General features: G+C 49.1%; 1 protein-coding gene across 2 annotated transcripts in view; it reads right to left on the minus strand.

The window, feature by feature from the left end:
• alpk3a (alpha kinase 3a) overlaps nucleotides 1-22,109 on the minus strand; it is a 97,042-nt gene that overhangs the window by 1,710 nt on the left and 73,223 nt on the right. For both annotated transcript variants that reach the window (XM_087981973.1, XM_087981972.1), the window contains 7 exons: nucleotides 20,897-21,044; nucleotides 19,246-19,373; nucleotides 18,234-18,269; nucleotides 17,865-18,139; nucleotides 16,061-16,149; nucleotides 15,751-15,959; nucleotides 2,068-2,116 (listed from right to left, as the gene is read on the minus strand). In XM_087981973.1, coding sequence (XP_087838099.1) covers nucleotides 2,068-2,116; nucleotides 15,751-15,959; nucleotides 16,061-16,149; nucleotides 17,865-18,139; nucleotides 18,234-18,269; nucleotides 19,246-19,373; nucleotides 20,897-21,044 — 934 coding nt within the window. The remainder of the gene's footprint in view (nucleotides 1-2,067; nucleotides 2,117-15,750; nucleotides 15,960-16,060; nucleotides 16,150-17,864; nucleotides 18,140-18,233; nucleotides 18,270-19,245; nucleotides 19,374-20,896; nucleotides 21,045-22,109) is intronic.

Genomic DNA, 22,109 nt, shown 5'->3' on the forward strand with positions numbered 1-22,109 from the left:
CCTCATAACATTGAAGAAGCATTTAGACGAGCACTTGCAATGCTTAGGTTATTGGCCAAGTGCTGGGAAATGGGATTGGGATAGTGAGACGGTTGTTTTACACGAGCACAGACTCAATGGACTGAGGTGCCTTTTCTGTACCATCGAGCTCCATGACCATGTAGGCCAGAGCAGAGAAGGACAGCAGATTGGAAAGGGCGTCAGCAAACCAGATGGATTCTTACAATCGATGATAATTTCGTGATCACCATCACTGAGACACTTTTTTTAGATTGGATTCCCCACAGTATGGAAACAGGCCACTTGGCCCAACAAGTCCACACTGACCCTCTGCATAGTAACCCACCCAGACCCATTCACCTACCCCTATAGTTACACCTGACTAATGCAACTAACACTCTGGTTAATTTAGCATGGCCAATTCACCGGGCCTCAGTTCCTGATGAAGGGCTTTTGCCCGAAACGTCAATTGTCCTGCTCTTCAGAAGCTGCCTGACCTGCTGTGCTTTTCCAGCACCACTCTAATCTTGACTCTAATCTCCAGCATCTGCAGTACCCATTTCTGCCTAATTCGCCCTGACCTGCACATCTTTGGATTGTGGGAGGAAACCGGAGCACCTGGAGGAAACCCACACAGACACAGGGAAACGTGCAAACTCCACATAGACAGTCATTCAAGGGTAGAATCGAACCTGGGTCCCAGGCACTGTGAGGCTGCAGTGCTAACCACTGAGCCACCATGTTTTCTTGCGTTAGTGTCCCTATATCTGGGTCAGGAGGCTTGGGTTCAAGGTCCCATTTGCTCCAAAGCTGTGCCATAGGAACCACTTTCCTTCTCAACCTGTCCCCTCACCTGAGGCAAGGTGACCCTCAGGTTAAACCACCCCCAGTCGTCTCTCTCCCTAAAGAGGAAGCAGACCCTATGGTCTGGTAGGAATATAGCAACGCTACCATTGTAATAGTCCCCTGAGCAGGTTAATTATCTACAGTTAATGAATCATCTCCATCAGCTGCTTTGCTGGGAGTTACTCGAAATCTCTGGACCATGCGGCTGGATGCTGGAATTACCATCCAATGGCATTCCCACAGGAACACCAACTCCTGTATTCACAATCCACTCACTGTCCAGTAACCAGGACACATTCACCACAGTCTGCCTCCAGGTACCCTCACACTAATCTCCCCCTCACTACCTCACACTAACCTCCCCTCACTACCTCACACTAACCTACTCCTCCTACACACAACCTTACACTAACATCCCTCTCACTATCTCACACTAACCTCCTCCCCTCATGACCTCACTCTAACCTCCCCCCTCACTACCTCACACTAACCTGCCTCTACCTATCACTACCTCACACTAACTTCCCCCACACTACCTCACACTAACCTCCCCTCACTACCTCACACTAACTTTCCCCTCACTACCTCACACTAACCTCCACTCGCTACCTCACACTAACTTCCCCCACACTACCTCACACTAAACTCCCCTCGCTACCTCACACTAACTTCCCCCATAGTACCTCACACTAACCTACCCCTCGCTACCTCACACTAATTTCCCCACCGCACTAGCTCACGCTAACCTGTCCCTTCCCCTCACTATCTCACACTAACCTGTCCCTTCCCCTCACTATCTCACACTAACCTGTCCCTTCCCCTCACTATCTCACACTAATCTGTCCCTTCCCCTCACCACCTCACACTAACCTCCTCTTCACTAGGTCACAGTAAGCTACCTTTCACTACCTCACACTAACCTCCCTCTCAACACTTACCTCCTCCTCTCTACCTCAGCCTTACTCCTTGCCCCGCTCACTACCTCAACCTTATCCCCAGCCCCTTTGTATGGCAGTCCCCTATTTCACTCTGTTTCCGATAATCTACAGCTCCTGCTATCTCTTTATCTGGCTCGCTCACAAACTCTAGGTGAGACAATCCATGGTATTGAAGCCACCACCAAAGTTCAAGTTGTTGTTGTAGAGAGAGCACATTTTATATATTTCCACCCTGGTCTGGATTGCGATAGCACTTCCTGAGATGCTCCCAAGGTTGACTTACCCTTTGGGAGTTGTTGCAATCTGCACATCGGTAAGATTCAGTCCCACTCCTGTACAGAGAATCAGACAGAGAGAGAACACAAGGTGTATTTAGAGCTGTAACCTCTGCTATAATAGAGACAGACCCACCCTCCCCCGCCCCATCGCAATCCAGGCACCTTCACTGGGATCAACCTCCTCTGGCACGTTTATTACCACGGAGACCATCCCATTCACCGGGTTATGTTGGAATGGCATCACCAGATGGGTGCTCCTCAATCAGCTCACCCTCACCCCACCCCACCACTCACCAAAAAAATCAGCGACCACTGACAGAGCCCCATTATCTCCCTGAGCTGGGGGACGCGATATAGGCAGGGAGGGACCTGCTGTGGAACCCCTTTCATCTCGCACTCATCAGGACAGATGCAAGAATGCCAAAATTCAATGGGAACATTAATTTACACTACACTACGCAAGGGTACAGAATGATCGGCAAGTTAGCCGTACCTGTTAGAGGTGTTACCACAGAGATTGCACCAATTACTCCCCCTCCCCTGGTTTTATTTAATTCACGAAAGGTTCAGTGTTGGGTCATGTTCTGTCAATTTGCAGAGGGTGGTCCCTGAGTGTGAACATATGCAGCTTCGGGTTAGTGTAAGGGAGACACACTGTGAGCTTGATCAATAACGCTAACCTCCCCCTCACTACCTCACACTAACCTCCCCCTCACTACCTCACACTAACCTCCCCCTCACTACCTCACACTAACCACCCTCACTACCTCACACTAACCTCCCCCTCATTGCCTCACACTAACCTCCCCCTCACTACCTCACACTAACCACCCTCACTACCTCACACTAACCTCTCCCTCACTACCTCACGCTAACCTCCCCCTAACTACCTCGCACCAACCTCCCCCTCATTACCTCACACTAACCACCCTCACTACCTCACACTAACCCCCCTCACTACATCACACTAACCTCCCCCTCACTACCTCACACTAACCTCCCCCTCATTACCTCACACTAACCTCCCCCTCACTACCTCACACTAACACCACTCACTACCTCACACTAACCTCCCCATCACTACCTCATGCTAACCTCCCCCTCACTACCTCACACTAACCTTCCCCTCACTACCTCACACTAAGACCCCTCACTACCTCACACTAACCTCCCCCTCACTACCTCACGCTAACCTCCCCCTCACTACCTCACGCTAACCTCCTCCTCACTACCTCACACTAACCACTCCTCACTACCACACTATCCTCCCCATCACTACCTCACACTAACCCCCCTCACTACCTCACACTAACCTCCCCCTCACTACCTCACACTAACCTCCCCCTCACTACCTCACACTAACCTGTCCCTCACTACCTCATACTAACCCCCTCACTACCTCACACTAACCTCCCCCTCACTGCCTCACACTAACCACCCTCACTACCTCACACTAACCTCCCCTCACTACCTCACACTAACCCACCCCTCACTACCTCACACTAACACCCCTCACTACTTCACACTAATCCACCTCACTACCTCACACTAATTTCCCCCTCACTACCTCATACTAACCCACGCTGGTCTACTGCACACTAACCTCCCCCTCACTAGCGCTCACTAACCCGCCTCTCACTACCACACACTAACCTCCCCCCTCACTACCTCACACTAACCCGCTCCTCACTACCTCACACTAACCCGTCCCTCACTACCTCACACTAACCCCCGTCACTACCTCACACTAACCTCCCCCTCACTGCCTCACACTAACCATCCTTACTACCTCACACTAACCTCCACCTCACTACCTCACAATAACTCCCCCCTCACTACATCACACTAACCCATGCTGGTCTACCGCACAGTAACCTCGCCCTCACTACCTCACACTAACCCGCTCCTCACTACCTCACATTAACCCGCTCTTCACTAACCCACACTAACCCTCCTCACTACCTCACACTAACCCCCTCTTGCTACCTAACACTAACCCCCCACTACCTCACACTAACCTCCCCTCACTACCTCACACTAACCACCCTCACTACCTCACACTAACCTCCCCCTCACTACCTCACACTAACCCCCCTCACTACCTCACACTAACCTCCCCCTCACTACCTCACACTAACCCCCCTCACTACCTCACACTAACCTCCCCCTTACTACATCACATTAACCTCCCTCACTACCTCACATTAACCCGTCCCTCACTACCACACATTAACCCGCCCCACACCTCTCACTAACCCCCCTCACTACCTCACACTAACCTCCCTCACTACCTCATACTAACCCCCCCTCACTACCACACACTAACCCGCCCCTTACTATCTCACACTAACCCCCCCTCACTACCACACACTAATCCGCCCCTCACTACCTCACACTAACCCGCCCCTCACTACCACAAACTAACCCACCCCTCACTAACTCACACTAACCCCCCTCACTACCACACACTAACCCGCCCCTCAATACCTCATACTAACCCCCTCACTAACTCACACCGATGTCCCCCTCACTACCTCACACTAACCCCCCTCACTACCTCACACTAACCCCCCTCACTACCTCACACTAACCTCCACCTCACCACCTCACAATAACTCGCCCCTCACTACATCACACTAACCCCCCTCACTACTTCACACGAATCCACCCTCACTACCTCACACTAACTTGCCCCTCACTACCTCACACTAACCCATGCTGGTCTACCGCACAGTAACCTCGCCCTCACTACCTCACACACTAACCCATGCTGGTCTACCGCACAGTAACCTCGCCCTCACTACCTCACACTAACCCTCTCCTCACTACCTCACACTAACCCGCTCCTCACTAACCCACACTGACCCCCCTCACGACCTCACACTAACCCCCTCTTGCTACCTAAGACTAACCTCCCCACTAACTCATACTAACCTCCCCTCACTACCTCACACTAACCACCCTCACTACCTCACACTAACCACCCTCACTACCTCACACTAACCTCCCCCTCACTACCTCACACTAACCCCCCTCACTACCTCACACTAACCTCCCCCTTACTACCTCACATTAACCTCCCTCACTACCACCCATTAACCCGCCCCTCACACCTCACACTAACCCCCTCACTACCTCACACTAACCTCCCTCACTACCTCACACTAACCCCCCCTCACTACCACACACTAACCCGCCCCTTACTATCTCACACCAACCCCCCCTCACTACCACACACTAACCCGCCCCTCACTACCACACACTAACCCGCCCCTCACTAACTCACACTAACCCTCCTCACTACCACACACTAACCCCCCCTCACTAACTCACACCAATGTCCCCCTCACTACCTCACACTAACCTCCCCCTCACTACCTCACACTAACCCGTCCCTCACTACCTCATACTAACCCCCTCACTACCTCACACTAACCTCCCCCTCACTGCCTCACACTAACCACCCTCACTACCTCACACTAACCTTCCCTCACTGCCTCACACTAACCCACCTCTCACTACCTCACACTAACACCCCTCACTATTTCACACTAATCCACCTCACTACCTCACACTAATTTCCCCCTCACTACCTCATACTAACCCACGCTGGTCTACTGCACACTAACCTCCCCCTCACTAGCGCTCACTAACCCGACCCTCACTACCACACACTAACCTCCCCCTCACTACCTCACACTAACCCGCTCACTACCTCACACTAACCCGCTCCAAACTAACCCACACTAACCCTTCTCACTACCTCACACTAAACCCCTTCACTACCTCACACTAACCTCCCCTCACTACCTCACACTAATCTCCCCCTTACTACCTCACACTAACCTCCCTTTCTACCTCACATTAACCTGTCCCTCACTACAGCACACTAACCCCCCTCACTACCTCACACTAACCCCCATCACTACCTCACACTAAACCCCTTCACTAGCTCACACTAACCTCCCCCTCACTACCTCACACTAATCTCCCCCTTACTACTTCACACTAACCTCCCTCTCTGCCTCACACTAACCCCCCTCACTACCTCACAGTAAACCCCTTCACTACCTCACACTAACCTCCCCCTCACTACCTCACACTAATCTCCCCCTTACTACCTCACACTAACCTCCCTCTCTACCTCACACTAACCTCCCCCTCACTACCTCACACTAACCCCTCTCACTACCTCACACTAACCACCCTCACTACCTCACACTAACCTCCCCCTCACTGCCTCACACTAACCTCCCTCTCTACCTCACACTAACCTCCCCCTCACTACCTCACACTAACCTCCCTCTCTACCTCACACTAACCTCCCCCTCACTACCTCACACTAACCCCTCTCACTACCTCATACTAACCCGCCCCTCACTACCTCACACTAACCCACCCCTCACTACCTCACACTAACCTGCCCCTCACTACCTCAGCACTCACCTCCCCTTCCTCTTTATTGGTTGTGAGTGTAGTCTCAGTGCTCTCGGAGTTGTTTGGAACGTCTTGTCCAGTTGCAGAATGGGATTTAACATTACGTGTTACGTTCTGAGTTTCTTAGCGCAGGTTGCTTGATATTTCACAGAATCCCTCCAGTGTGGAAACAGGCCATTTGGCCCAAAAGGTCCATACTGACCTTCCAAAGAGTATCCCTGCCAGACCAATTCCTGTACCCCATTACTCTACATTTGCCATGACCAGTGCACCAAACCTACACATTCCTGAACACTATAGGCAATTTAGCATCTTTGGACTGTGGGAGGAAACCGGAGCACCCAGAGGAAACCCACACAGACATGGGGGGAATGTGCAAACTCCACACAGACAGGGCTCCGATGGATTCAGTGAGTTCCCAGATATCATCATTGGGACTCACGGCACCAGGATCATGGCCACAGGTATATGAACAGCACACTGTGAGGGAGGTCAGAGACCAGGAGTCCAAAGAGTATCCCACCCAGACCAATTCCTGTACCCCATTACTCTACATTTGCCATGACCAGTGCACCAAACCTACACATTCCTGAACACTACGGGCAATTTAGCATCTTTGGACTGTGGGAGGAAACCGGAGCACCCGGAGGAAACCCACACAGACATGGGGAGAATGTGTAAACTCCACACAGAACCTGGGTACCTGGCGCTGTGAGGCAGCAGTGCCAACCACTGAGCCACTGTGCCCCCCCTTTTCAGTAGCCCGATGCCTGTGTGGAAAAATTCAAACAGCGGGCTTCTTTTAGTGCAGCCAGGGGATCCCCTTACTGTTTGAGAATTGCAACAAATAAGAGAGACGGGCTGTGGAGGTCAGGACAAATGTCACTGCCGCTAAAGGCCCTGTCCCTCCTCATCCAATCTCGTTGACTCCAAGGTTAGGAAATTTCTGGTACAGGGAGCCAGTGCCCCATTTACCTTCTAATGGACAGATTCTGAAAATAATCCTGAAGGTGCTGGAAGAAGCACAGCAAGTTCCTCCAGTGCTCCCAGCAGGAGGCGCTGGTCCTCTACAACGTCCCCAGTGACCTGGCAGAAAGAAATTCAGCCCCGGGCAGCACGCAACCAGGTTAATCAGGGCCAAGTTCATAAGTAAAATCCAGGCAATAGCTGCAATTGATGTTGCTGATTCCTGGTGGAAACACCAGAAGAAGTGGGGCTTCGATCAGCCAAATCCTGTGGCTAACCAGACACCCCATGTCAGCACAGAAAGGGCCAGGGCAAGATCAAACAGGTATCCACGTTCATCACAAAACACTCAGGGCATTCTGTCCATGTCAGTCCTTTGAAGGATTAGTTTGTCTCAATCCCCATTTCTTTTCCCCCTTGGTTCCTGGAAATATTTGCTGCTTCGGGTATAAATCCTTTCGAGACTCATGCTAAAGCGTTCTCCCATTGCCCTTTACTGCGGGATAATCAAGGAGGGGGTTACCCATGCCAGACAGAGATGAGCAGGAATCTCTTCTCTCAAGAGCGGAGTGAATCTGTGGACCTTTTCACCGCAGGGGCTGGGTCATTAAAAGTGCTCAAGGCTGAGACAGATTTTTAACCAGTAATGGCACCAAGGGGTGACGGCAAAAGGCAGGAAAGTGGAGGTCAGGATTACCAGATCAGCCATGATCTCTTTGAATGATAGAACAGACGTGATGGGCTGAATGGCCTACTTCTGCTCCTAGCTAATAAACATTTCTCATCAGGTTCATTTGTCAATAACATTAAAACTATATAAGTATCAACTTGGTGTAATTTTGTGCAAGGCTACTTCCCAATGCACTGTGTAAATATTGGCAAACAAACACTTCGCGCCATTTACACTGGTGGGCGGGCTCTGACGTAATAAATTTGAAGTCTATAAATAGAGTATTCACGCGTTCCCTGTTTATAGTCAACTCACTGCTTCCTGGCCTTTCCTGAACTGGGCTCCGATGGATTCAGTGAGTTCCCAGATGTCATCATTGGGACTCACGGCACCAGGATCATGGCCACAGGTATATGAACAGCACACTGTGAGGGAGGTCAGAGACCAGGAGTCCACAGACACAGCACGGATGCAGAAACCAGACACACGGCCATTGCAGATGGATGAACAAGCTACCAATAGTTTAATGCATGCCTCCAAAGACATTAAGATTGTCCATGCCTTAGAAAGAATCAAGCTACTCTGGGACTTCATAAGATGGGATACTGTGCACAGTTAATGGTAGGGTCCTGGGGAGTGTTACTGAACAGAGAGACCTTGGAGTGTAGGTGCATAGTTCCTTGAAAGTGGAGTCGCAGGTAGACAGGGTGGTGAAGAAGGCAATTGGCACTCTGGTCTTTGTTGGTCAGGACACTGAGTTGGGAGGTCATGTTACGGCTGTGTAGGACATTGATAAGGCCACTGTTGCAACTTTGTGGACAATTCTGGTCGCCCTATTATAGGAAGGATGTTGTTAAAATTGAGAGGACGCAGAAAAGATTTACAAGGATGTTGGAGGGTTTGAGTTAGAGGGAGAGGCTGAATAGGTGGGGGCTGTTTTCCCTGGAGCATCAGAGGCTGAGGGGTGACCTTATAAAGGTTTATAAAATCATGACAGGCATAGACAGGGTGAATAGACAAAGTTGTTTCCCTGGGATGGGGGAGTCCAGAACTAGAGGGCATAGGTTTAGGGTGAGAGGGGAAAGATATAAAAGGGACCTGAAGGGTAATTTTTTCAGGCAGTGGGTGGCACTTGTATGGAATGAGCTGCCAGAGGAAATGGTGGAATATAGTACAATTACAACACTTAACAGGCATCTGGATGGGTATATGAATAGGAAGGGGTTAGAGGGAGATGGGTAAAATGCTGGCAAATGGGACTGATCAGATTGGGATGTCTGGTCGGCACAGATGAGTTGCAGTGAAAGGTCTGTTTCCATGCTGCACATCTCTATGACTCGAAGGTATGGGAACAGAATACGGCCATTTGGCCCATCGAGAATGCACTGCCATTCCATCAGGCTGATGTGTTTTTCAATCCCATTCTCCTGCCTTCCCTTGTCCCTTTACTAATCAAAAACCTCTCGACCTCTGTCTTCAATACATTCAACGACTCCGCGGCAATGAGCTTCACAGGGTCACCACCCTCTGGCTGAAGAAGCCCCACCCCATCTCAGTTCTCAAGCGTTTTCCCTTCACTCTGAATGTAACTCAAATCATAGCCTGCAATCACCAATGAATAGAAGTGGACTCAATAAAACACCAAACATTGTAGGGGAGTCTGAGGCAGTTCCAACTCCTTCAAACACCATCTTCCCTCAGATGAACAAGTGCACGATATAGTTACAGTAACAAGGTCAACCAGGTAGAGCTCATCGAATATGAGTTCCCTGATTGGAGCCAATCAGGGAGCCCTGGCTGACAGATATAAACAGGAGGGTCAGACATCCTGTTCACTCTGAGAGTTGGCTCTGGGGGAGCTGGATCAGTGTCAAGGACTCTCCACATGTAAATAAAGGGGGACTTGGGGACACACATTACATCTATACCATCCAATATAGTCCGAAGATGTGCAGGTTAGGTGAATTGGCCATGCTAAATTGCCCACAGTGTTCAGGGATGTGTGCGTTAGGTGCATTAGTAAGGGGTAAATGTAGAGTAATAGGGTAGGGGAATGGGTGGGTTACTCTTCAGAGGGCCGGTGGGGACTTGTTAAGCCAAGTGGGCCTGTTTCCACCCTGTAGGGATTCTGTGATTGTATGAATACAGTCGATGGTCAGTGAGCTGAGAAATCCTTTGGGCATCCATTAGGCCCAGGCATTTGAAATGGAACTTGACAATTTCCTACGACACACCAGTAAACAAAAGGATTGCTAAAGATGCAAAAGATCTGAAACTGAAACAAAAACTGCTGGAGAAACCAATTCTGAAGAAGGGTCAGAGGACTGGAAACGTCCATTCTGCTTTCTCTTCATCAGCGCCACCAGACCTACTGAGTCTCTCCAACAATTTCTGTTTTTGTTCCAGTAACCGGGTCCTCTATCCCTTTGAACACTGGGTTGGTTGTATCACTGCCCAGACTGACAGGCATCTGCTAAGATTAGTTTAACAAGTATGCATGGGATATGTCAGAGAAACAAGGATATTCACTGTGCACAGGATAGCTGTCAATATCCATCTCAGCTTGGTCTATTTCGGGGATCTGCTGTGTTCAGTTTGCTCTCCAGAAATTCCCACAGATCATCAATTCGCTCCACAGTTTCTCAAGGTTACTGCTCAGAAGCTAATCTGAGCTGTAATTCCCATCCTATCACTGTGCTGATGACAGCTTTACCCTACGTCAGAGAAAACAACCCAGGGCAGCAAGATTCCAAACTGAGTAACAATCTCATCTCCTTTACTTTGTTGAGAGAGATCTCTATCACTGCCAGTGATGGCAGGTACATTCTTATTTACAACGAGTGAGGGTTGTTCATGAATCAATAATTCCACCCATTGTTTAGTATCAATGGGAAACAGCAGTGAGATCTTACTCAGCATGGGATGTAGGCATCACTGGCTTGGCAAACATTCATTGCCCGTCCCTAACTGTCTTTGAGAAGGTGGTGGTGAGCTTTCTTCTTGAATCATTGCAGACAGTGTGCTGTAGGTGTGCTGTCTCACAGCACCAGGGGCCCGGGTTCAATTCCAGCCTCGGGTCACTGTCTGTGAGGAGTTTGCAAGTTCTCCCCGTGTCTGCGTGGGTTTCCTCTGGGTGCTCCGGTTTCCTCCCACAAACCAAAGATGTGCAGGTTAGGTGGATTGACCTTGCTAAATTGTCAATAGACTTAGGTGCATTAGTCAGGGGTAAATATAGGGGAATGGGTCTGGGTGGATTACTCTTCGGAGGGTCGGTGTGGACTTGTTGGGCCGAAGGGCCTGTTTCCATACTGTAGGGAATCTAATCTAGGTATTTCCCCCAATGCAGTTAGGGAGATATCTCTAGGGCTATGAACCATTAACAGTGGAAGAACGGCGATATATTACCAAGTCAGGATGATTTATTGCTTGGAGGGGAACTTGCAGAGGGTGGTGTTCCCGGCCATATAGGGTCTTGATCTTTGTAGATGGGAGACATTGCGGCTTTGGAAGGTGCTGTCAAAGCAGCTTTGTCATAGTGTATCTTACAGAGAGGACACACAACTGTTACTTGGTGAAAGTGAGGACTGCAGATGCTGGAGATCAGAGTCAAGATTAGAGTGGTGCTGGAAAAGCACAGCAGGTCAGGCAGCATCCGAGGAGCAGGAAAATCGACATTTCAGGCAGGAGCCCTTCATCGGGAATGAGGCTGGGAGCCTCGGGGATGGAGAGATAAATGGGAGGGGGTGGGGCTGGGGGAAGGTAGTTGAGAGTGCAATAGGTGGATGGAGGAAGGGGTAAAGGTGATAGGTCAGAGAGGAGGGTGGAACAGATAGGTGGGAAGGAAGATTGACAGGTGGGACAGGTCATGAGGATGGTGCTGAGCTGGAAGTTTGTAACCGGGTAAGGTGGGGGGAGGGGAGATGAGGAAACTGGTGAAGTCCACATTGACGCCTGACTGTGACCGTGCATCAGTGGATGCTTGGGGATGTGGTGCCAATCAAGCAGGCTGCTTTGTCCTGGATGGTATTGAGCCTCTGGAGAGTTGTTGGAGTTACACCCATCCAGGCAAGCAGGGACTGAGGTAATCACAACCAGGTCAGCTATCTGGACCTGGTAGAATATGAGTTCTCTGGTTGAGGTTCTTAACCCGATCCATCAGGGAGCCCTTGCTGACAAGAGGCGTGTCAGATGTTCTGACACTGTGGGTGCTGGCTCTGAGGGAGATGGACCGCTATCAAGGTCTTTCCAGGTGTAAATAATGATTGACTTGGTGACAAGATACTGGCCTCTGTGGCATTATTTCAAACATAGAACAAAGTAAATTAGAGCCCAGGAACAGGCCCTTCAGCCCTCCAAGCCTGTGCCGATCTCTACCACACGGCTGTAAACTCTTATGCTGATTAAACCAAACACTCAGAAAAGTTCACCTCGTCTCGTAATCTGTTAAAATATGAGTGACAGAGAACTCCCCAAATTCCTCTATTGAAAGAAAAAATATCTACTTTACTCTTTAACTCTAAAAGTGAACATTAAGTAACAACTATTTACAACTCTAAACTTCCTTTCCCTTAAATGCTTGTAATCTATCTTTCACTCTATAACAATACACTGATCCAATAAATGTCCCTATTAAAACTACCTCAACTTAATTTTCCAAAACCAGGCAGCAGCTCTGATCGTGGCTGTTGGTTTTCTGCTGTAGATCTCCCCGGGTCGTCTTTGGTCTTTTGCTGCAAAGGTGTTTCATATGAAAAAGGTCCATTTGATAGAGTGGTTCTTGGGCAGTCTCTCAATGGCAGTTGGTGCGCTCTCTCTCTGTCTCTCTTTGTTCTCTCTCTCTTTGCTCAGCTAAGAACCTTCTCTCCCTTCCTTTTAGATCCTGTCTAAACCCGTCGCCTATTTTCTAAGGATCTGTATCGCGCTGTTCCTTGCCAATTCACGTATCTGTCTGGATACATCTTAAATGACGCTATCGTGCCCACCTCTACCACCTCCGCTGGCAACGTGTTCCAGGCACCCAGCACCCTCTGCATGAAGAACTTTCCACGCATATCTCCCTTAAACCTTTCCCCTCTCACTTTGAACTCATGACTCCTAGTATTTGAGTCCGGCACTCTGGGAAAAAGCCTATTACTATCCACCCTGTCGACACCTCTCATGATTGTGTCAACCTCAATCAGGTTCCCCCCTCAACCTCTGTCTTTCTAATGAAAATAATCCTAATCTGCTCACCCTCTCTTCACAGCTAGCGCCCTCCATACCAGGCAACATCCTGGTGACTCTCCTCTGCACCCTCTCCAAAGCGTCCACATCCTTTTAGTAATATGGCAACCGGAAGTGTCCACAGTATTCCAAATGTGGCCCAACCAAAGTCGTATACAACTGTAACATGACCTGCCAACTCTTGTACTCAATACCCCGTCCGATGAAGGAAAGCATGCCGTATGCCTTCTGGACCACTCTATCGACCTGTGTTGCCACCTTTAGGGAACAATGGAACTGAACACCCAGATCTCTCTACATCAATTTTCCCCAGGGCGTTTCCATTTACCGTATAGTTCACTCTAGAATTGGATCTTCCAAAAAGCATCACCTCGCATTTGCCCGGTTTGAACTCCATCTGCCATTTCTCTGCCCAACTCTCCAATCTGTCTATATTCTGCTGCATTCTCTGACACTCCCCTTCACTATCTGCTATTCCACCAATCTTAGTGTCATCTGCAAACTTGCTAATCAGACCACCTATACCTTCCTCCAGATCATTTATATATACTTCAGGGCATCACACGCCTGATTTGTGCTTTGTAGATGTTGGACGAACTTTGGGGAGTCAGGAGGTGACTTACTCACTGCAGGATCCCTAACCTCTGAGCTGCTCTTGTTGCCATTGTGTTTAAATGGCTGGTCCAGTTTAACATTTGATCAATGGTAATCCCCAGGATGTTGATAATGGGGGATTCAGTGATGCCAACAGTACTGAAGGCCAAGGGGCAGATTGTCTCTTGGTGGATATGGTTATTCCCTGGAAGTTATATGGTGCATTTGTTACTTGGAACATGTCAACCCAAGCCTGGATACCGTCTAGATCTTGTTGCATTTGGACACGGACTGCTTCAGTATCTGAGGGGTTGCGAATGGGGCTGAACATTGAGCAATCATCGGTGAACACTCCCACTTATGATGGAGGGAAAGTCATTGATGAAGCAGCTGAAGATGGTTGGGGCTAGGACACTACCCTGAGGAACTCTTGCAGAGATGTCCTGGAGCTGAGATGGCTGACCTCCAACAACCACGACCATCTTCTGAAGAGTCCATCTGGACTTGAAATGTTAACTGTGTTCCGCTTTCCACAGATGGTACCAGATCTACTGAGTTTCTCCAGAATTATCACATCTACCTTTCTTTGTGCTTGGTCAGATCCTAATCAGTGCAGAATTGTTTCCTTGAAGCTCATTGATTCCAGTTGTGCCAGGGCTCCTTGATGCCACACTCGGTCGAGTGCAGCCTTGATGCCGAGGGCTGTCCCTCTCCCCTCCCCTCTGGAATTCAGCTGTTTTGTCCATGCTTGAACTAAAGGGTGCAGTGAGGTCAGGAGCTATGGGGCCCTGACAGAATCCAAACTGGACGTCACGAAGCAGGTTATTGCTGAGTAGGTGCTGCTTGAGAGCACTGTTGATGACACCTTCCATCACTTTACTGATGACTGTGAGTAGATTGATGTGTAATGTTTATGACACAGTATGGGCTGCCTCATTAATTAGTCTATTTTTACACTGTTATAAAGCAGAAAGCAGTGATGACTGGTATTGTCCCTGCATCATGCAGATGTATGAATGATGAGACCAGATTTATATTTGTTGCATAACAGATGGCATGTAAATTACTTTGGATTTACACCACGGTACAGTAACAGTGTGTGATTACAGACCTTACACCTCGGTAAAAATTGGTCTGCGTGCATGTTTTCACCCGGTGAAGAGCTCAGACTGAGGTGAGGAAATATTCCTTCATTCGGAGGGTAATGAACAGGGGAATTCTCAACCACAGAAGGCTATCGCTGAATTCAAGATGGAGACAGATAAATGTTTATAAAAGTATGCGTGGGTATGGGAAGTGGGAATATAGCATTGAGACAAAGGAATAGCCATAATCCTATTGAATAGCAGCACAGGTTTGACAGCCAATTAGCCTTACTCCTGCTTTCAACAGCTCTACCGTCAAGGAATCTCGTTAGCTTTCTATTTCCAGAGTTAGAGAATGTTGTCAAATCCAGGTTACTGGATAGGAGTATCATAGAATGGTAGAATCCCGACAGTGTGAAGCAGGCCACTTAGCCCATTGAGTCCGTACCAACCCTTCAAAGAGCATCCCACCCAGACCCCAACCCCATACCCTTTTCCTGTCACCTTGCATATCCCATGGTCAATCCACCTAGGCTGCACACTATGGGCAATTCAGCATCGCCAATTCACCTAACCTGCACATCGCTGGGACTATGGGAGGGTACCAGAGCATGGGGAGAATGTACAAACTTCACACAGGCCCGAGGGTGGAATCGAACCTGGGTCCCTGGTGCTGTGCTAACCACTGAGCCACTTGTACTCTATAACCATACCTTGTAAGTCAGTTATGAGCAAATTGCCGTTTGTCCATTGGTAGATCCAGTGTTGAAAGGTGTGACACTTCTGCCCAATCTCGGACTCTGAAAGGTTCTTGCCCTTGTCTTCCACGGAGTACCTCGTGAATTGTCCATTCAGATCTTTCTCGATGGTCGCATAAGGGATATTGTTGGCAGGGCGATACAATAGGTACAATGGAATTACCCTGGAAATGGAAACCTGAGTGAAGGACGACTGACTGACAGGAAATCTTGCGTGAACAGCAAAAAGCAAATGCTGGAATGAACTGTGTAGTGTAACACTCACTCTGGTACTGGGCCAAAGGTTTCAACTGCACGAGTCTCAGCCGCAAATATTTTACTGTACTCTCTCGCTGTGTTCTGAAGCTTACATGCCTGAAGATTAGAAAGAAAACCATCAGTCTCACAGCAAACTGCATCAGCACATTCTTCATGATTGCCATGGTAAAAGCAATGAAGTCCCACAACTAATGGTTAGTATCACACCACGGGGAATCAAAATGGATGTCCACCCTACCAGAACATTTTTTAAGTAGTTGTTTACAAACTGCAAACAGGGGAAGATTGCATGCATTGTTAATGTGGTCATGGGCTTGTAGTCATGGGAGGATAGATCAAGGAAGTAGTCAGTGTGAGTGATTGGGGATAGTGAGGAAGGGGATTCTGGATTAGAGTGGTGCTGGAAAAGCACAGCAGTTCAGACAGCATCCACGGAGCAGGGAAATCGACGTTACGGACAAAAGCCCTTCATCGGGAATGGCAATAGTGAGGAAGCTAAATTCAATAGTCACCCAGGAGTTTCACTAGGGTCTTCTTAACCACCAACGTAGCTATAGTTCCAGAGGAGCACGGCAGTGTCATCTCATTAGACAGAGACAGTCTTACGTGAGAGTCACCCCACCTCAGGCAAGGGGAGAGGGTGAGATGGAGAGTCCTCAATGGTAACCTCAGCTGGTGATGGGCACTGTACCCAACCTCCATCGCAATCCAGCCAACTGAACTAAGCTATGTCCTGTGAAACTTGAAAGGGTTTGGAAAAGATTCACAAGGATGTTGCCAGGGTTGGAGGGTTTGAGCTATAGGGAGAGGCTGAATAGGCTGGGACTGTTTTCCCTGGTGTGTTGGAAGCTGAGGGTTGACCTTATAGAAGTTTATATGAGGAGCATGGATAGGATTAATCATAGAATTCCCTACAGGGTGAAAATAGACCATTAGGCCCAACAAGTCCATTCTGAACCTCCAAAGAGTAACCCAGCCATTCCCTAACTCTATTACTCTATATTTACCCCTAACTAATGCACCTAACCTACACGTCCCTGAACACTATGGGCAATTTCCCATGGCCAATCCACCTAACCTGCGCATCTTTGGACTGTGGGAGGAAACCGGAGCGCCCAGAGGAAATCCACACAAACATGGGAAGAACGTGCAAACTCCACACAGACAGTCACTTAAATTTGGAATCAAACCTGGGTCCCTGACGCTGTGAGGCAGCAGTGCTAACCACTGAGTCACCATGCCGCCCATAAGTAGACAAGGTATTTTCCCTGTGGTGGGAGTCCTAAACTGGAGGGCACAGGTTTAGGATGAAAGGGAAAAGAGTCAAAAGAGACCTAGGGGGCAACGTTTTCACACAGAAGGTGGTGCGTATATGGAATGAGCTGCCAGAGGAAGTGGTGGAGGCTGGTACAATTACAACATTTAAAAGGCATCTGGATAGGTATATGAATAGGAAGGGTTTGGAGGGATATGGGCAAATTGCTAATAAATGGGGCTAGATTGGGTTAGGATATCTGGTTGGCATGGACGAGTTGGGGCTGAAGGGTCTGTTTTCATTTGTACATCTCTGTGACTCTATAAGTAAGTTGGAACTAGTGAAATCTCTGGGGACTCGTGCTAACTCGGAGTCAGAGACTTTTGCAGGGGAGTGGGGTATTTAAATGTGCCAATTCGCACAGGGGTTGGGTTTGCCCATGGAATCCTGCCAACGACCGGGGGTCATCCACCCAGTCTCCAACAAACTGGAGGTGACAATTTCCACAGGAATTCCCAGGCACAGTTAACCGTCGTCACAGAGTGGGACTCCTTACCTGCATCGTGATGTCATGGTTTCTGGCAATAAGGCTGTTTTCCTTTTTGGTCCCATAAGAAATGCATTTCTGAACTTTGATAATGCACGTGGCACCGGACTCGAATATTGGCTCCAACCCGTAGATGACCTTCACCTGGTTGGCTTTATAGTGTACTCCACTGCCAAAGTGTGGCTCCTTCATCATAATTCTGCCAAAGAGCTTGTTGCCCAAGAAACCTGCATCAGTAAGACCCTTGGTGATCAACATCGGCGTCATCTCAATCTCTTCGCCCACTGTAAGAGAGAACCAGCCGTATGGCATTATACACGATCACCGGGATCATGTTTATTGGCAAAATGTCACCAATTGAGGGGGTTGCTTCCTTACCTTCAATTTCCTCTCTTGGATTAAATCCCGACAACACTGCGGTGATAAACAAACCAGTTAGATTTTCACTCAAAACGCAGCAATACATTACACAACTGGCACAGATAAACGAAACAAGACGCCCCCCCCCCCCTGTCATGTTCCCCAATCCCTGCCGGAAATATGCCTGAGGGGCCAGTCGATCGCAGGAACACAGCTGCCCGATTTGCACACGGCAAGCTCCGACAGACAACAAGTGGCCAAACAGCCTGGGCTCCTCGCTGACTGGGAGCTGAGGGTGCTGGGGCGAATTCCACTACTTTCTTGTGAAATAGATCCGAGGGTTATCTCTCATACCCCACCCGACTCCACAAACCCGCCTTTGTCCCACGTCCCCAAACACGTCCTCTTAGAAGAAGCTGAGGAAGTGAGGCCTGGAGTTGGAAAGAATGACAGGTGACCTTATTAAGACACGAGATGGTTAGGGAGCTTGACAGGGTGGCTGCTTCTGGGAACATCTAGGACCAGAGGGGCATCATCACAGAATAAAAGGTCACCCATTTCAAACCGAGATGAGGAGGAATTACTTCTCTCAGAAGTGATTGTGAATCTGTGGAATTCTTTACCTCAGAGGGCCTTTGAAGATTTTTTTAATAATAATTTGCAATAGTTTTGGGTCGTTTGGTATATTCAAGGCTGAGAGAGATTTTTAATCAGTAAGGGGACCAAAGTTTTGGGGATAAGGCAGGAAGGTGGGGTTGAGGATTATCGAATCAGCCACGGTCGCACTGAGCAGACTCGACAGGCTGAATGGCCATCTTCTGCACCGCCATCAGCAATCTATCAGCGACAGATTTAAAATGAATAACTGAAGGACGGAGTGCCCCAGCACCCTTCGTGGGTCATGCAGCTGCGAAGCTCTGAGGGACGGTTTCAGAAGGCTGGTCCTCCCCCCACCCCCTCTCCCTGTTTCTGACGGTTCAGTAGGTGTCTCCCCACACCCCCCCCCACCCCCCCCACCCCCCTCACTCACCCTCACTGCTGAGGAGGAAGTCAGTGGCATCGGAGCCGTACTCATTCTCCACGACACACCTGTACAGCCCGTGGTCCTTCACTGAGGCCTGTACAATGGCCAGCGACACCTGGCTCTCATCCCCCGTGCTGAAAAATACGTCATGAGCAAACCATGAGACAGCACAGGATGCAACTAGAAAGCAAGATCATTCACTAAAGCGAAGAAATTCTAGCCTAACTTTCTCTCGGACCCAACAAACTGCAAAGCGACTAAAAGCTTCAAGCTCCTCGTCCCTCAGTGGCGATCTTTACATAAAGCATCGACAGCTTGGAGGCTCCGTCCTTCTGAAGTCTTCAAGGCACCAACAACGCGACTGAGTCTGCAGCTCCACGTGAGGGCACAATGTGCGCATTATTGAGAGAACAAGCTGAGCTCGGAGACCTCCCCCACTCCCTCCTTTTTCAGGACAGTGAATGACTGTGCTGCTGTAGAGGAGGGGGGAGAGGCTCCCAATCACACAATCAGGAAGCTGGCTTTTCGGCCCATCAAGTCCACACCAACCCTCTGAAGAGCATCCCAATCCCTACCCTATCTCTGTAATTCCCATGGCCAATCCACCCTAACCTGCACATCTTTGGACTGCAGGAGGAAACTGGATTCTAGATTAGAGTGGTGCTGGAAAAGTGCTCAGCACTGTCCCCATGACCTGTCCTACCTGCCTATCTTCCTTTACACCTATCCACTCCACCCTCCTCTCTGAGCTATCACCTCCATCTCCACCCCCATTCACCTGTTGTACTCTATGCTACTTTCTCACCACCCCCAACCCCCCTCTCATTTATCTCTCCACCCTGCAGGCACTCTGCCTCTATTCCTGATGAAGGGCTTTTGCCCGAAACGTTGATTTTCCTGCTCCTCGGATGCTGCCTGAACTGCTGTGCTTTTCCAGCACCACTCTAGAATCTGGTTTCCAGCATCTGCAGTCATTGTTTTTACCCTGTGGGAGGAAACTGGACCACCCAGAGGAAACCCATGGGAAGAATGTGTAAACTCCACACAGACAGCTGCCTGAGGCTGGAATCGAACCCAGGTCTCTGGCGCTAGAGACAATAGTGCTAACCACTGAGCCACTGTCTTGCCCCACAGGACCAGATCAGTCCCCTTCTATTAAAATGTAGCCGCAGAATGGCAGGATGCATTAATTACGAGATTTCCCCAATCTGCTGAGGCAAAGTATAGACGTAATATGGAGCTTGGCTAGCACTAATCTACAAGGACCCTCCACCACTGATGGTCAGTAGCTGCAGTGTGTACTACCTATAATATGCACTGCAGAAATTCACCAAAGATCCTCAGACAGCATCTTCCAAATCTCTGATCTTTGCTATTAGGACAAGGGCAGCAGGTACACGGGAAAACCACCTGCAAGTTCCCCTCCGAGCCACTCACCATCCTGACTTGGAAACATATCGCCGTTCTGTCGCTGGGTCAAAATCCTGGAATTCCCTCCCTCAGGGCATTGTGGGTCAACTCACAGCACATGGACTGCAGCGGTTCAAGAAGGCAGCTTACCCTCACCTTCTCAAGGGGCAACTAGGGACAGACTTTAAGCCTCTGCCTCCCTGCCACATTCTCCTAGACAATAGCAGCATCAGCTGGTGGCTGTTACCTTTGTTTCAGCTTGTCCAAGTGAACTCCATCTTTTTGCCACATTATGGTGGACTCGCTCAAAATGTTAAAGAATTGGCACCAGAGTTTGAGATTCCCAGTGGCATCAGAGTATTGTTCCACTCTGATCTTCCGGATCACCTGGGGAGCTACGGAAGACAAAATGCCTGGTCACTGACAGCCCTGACAAACAGGCCTTAGGAATACATGTCAATAACATTTAAGACTTTTTTGGCCAAGTGCTGGCAAATGGGGATGGGTAGATGCAGGAGGGACGGACTGCTTCTTCTGCGCTTGTACGACTCTGTCCATGAACCAGTGATCATCGGAACGACAGATCTGACAGTTCCGAGCTGAAAGAAAAACAGGGAGTGCGGGATAAACCCAGCTTCTGTGGTGAGAGAAACAGAGTAAACATTTTGAGTCCAGTATGGCTCTTCTGCAACTCGGAGGCTTTGAAACACTGTGTCTGCTGAGTTTCTCCAGTGTGTTACACAGCAAGGATCAGTGCTGGGTCCACTGCTTTTCATCAGTTATATAAATGATTTGGATGAGAATATAGGAGGTATATTTAGTAAGATTGCAGACCACACCAAAATAGGTGGTGCAGTGGACAGCAAAGATGGCCAATGGGCTGAGGAGTGGCAGATTGGGCTCAATTTAGATAAATGTGCATTGATGCATTTTGGAAAAGCAAATCAGGGCAGGACGTATGCACTTAACGGTAAGGTCCTAGGGAGTGTTGCTGAACAAAGAGACCTTGGAGTGCAGGTTCATTGCTCCTTGGAAGTGGAATCGCAGGTAGATAGGATAGTGAAGAAGGCGTTTGGTATGCTTTCCTTTATTGGTCAGAGTATTGAGTACAGGAGTTGGGAGGTCCTGTTGCGGCTGTACAGGACATTGGTGAAGCCGCGTTTGGAATATAATATACAATTCTGGTCTCCCTTCGATAGGAAGGCTTTTGAGACAGTACATAAAAGATTTACAAGCGTTGCCAGGATTGGAGGATTTGAGCTATATGGAGAGGCTGAACAGGCTGGGGCTGTTTTCCCTGGAGCGTCAGAGGTTGAGGGGTGACCTTATAGAGGTTTATAAAACCGTGAGGGGCATGGAATAGGGTAAATAGACAAAGTCTTTTCCCTGGGGTGGGAAAGTCCAGAGCTAGAGGGCATAGGTTTAGGGTGTGAGGGGAAAGATATAAAACAGACTTAAGG

Source organism: Chiloscyllium plagiosum, unplaced genomic scaffold, assembly GCF_037043375.1.
Source record: "Chiloscyllium plagiosum isolate Xiang-an unplaced genomic scaffold, Cpla_swu_hap1 HiC_scaffold_42, whole genome shotgun sequence".
In the NCBI taxonomy this organism is placed as follows: domain Eukaryota; kingdom Metazoa; phylum Chordata; class Chondrichthyes; order Orectolobiformes; family Hemiscylliidae; genus Chiloscyllium; species Chiloscyllium plagiosum.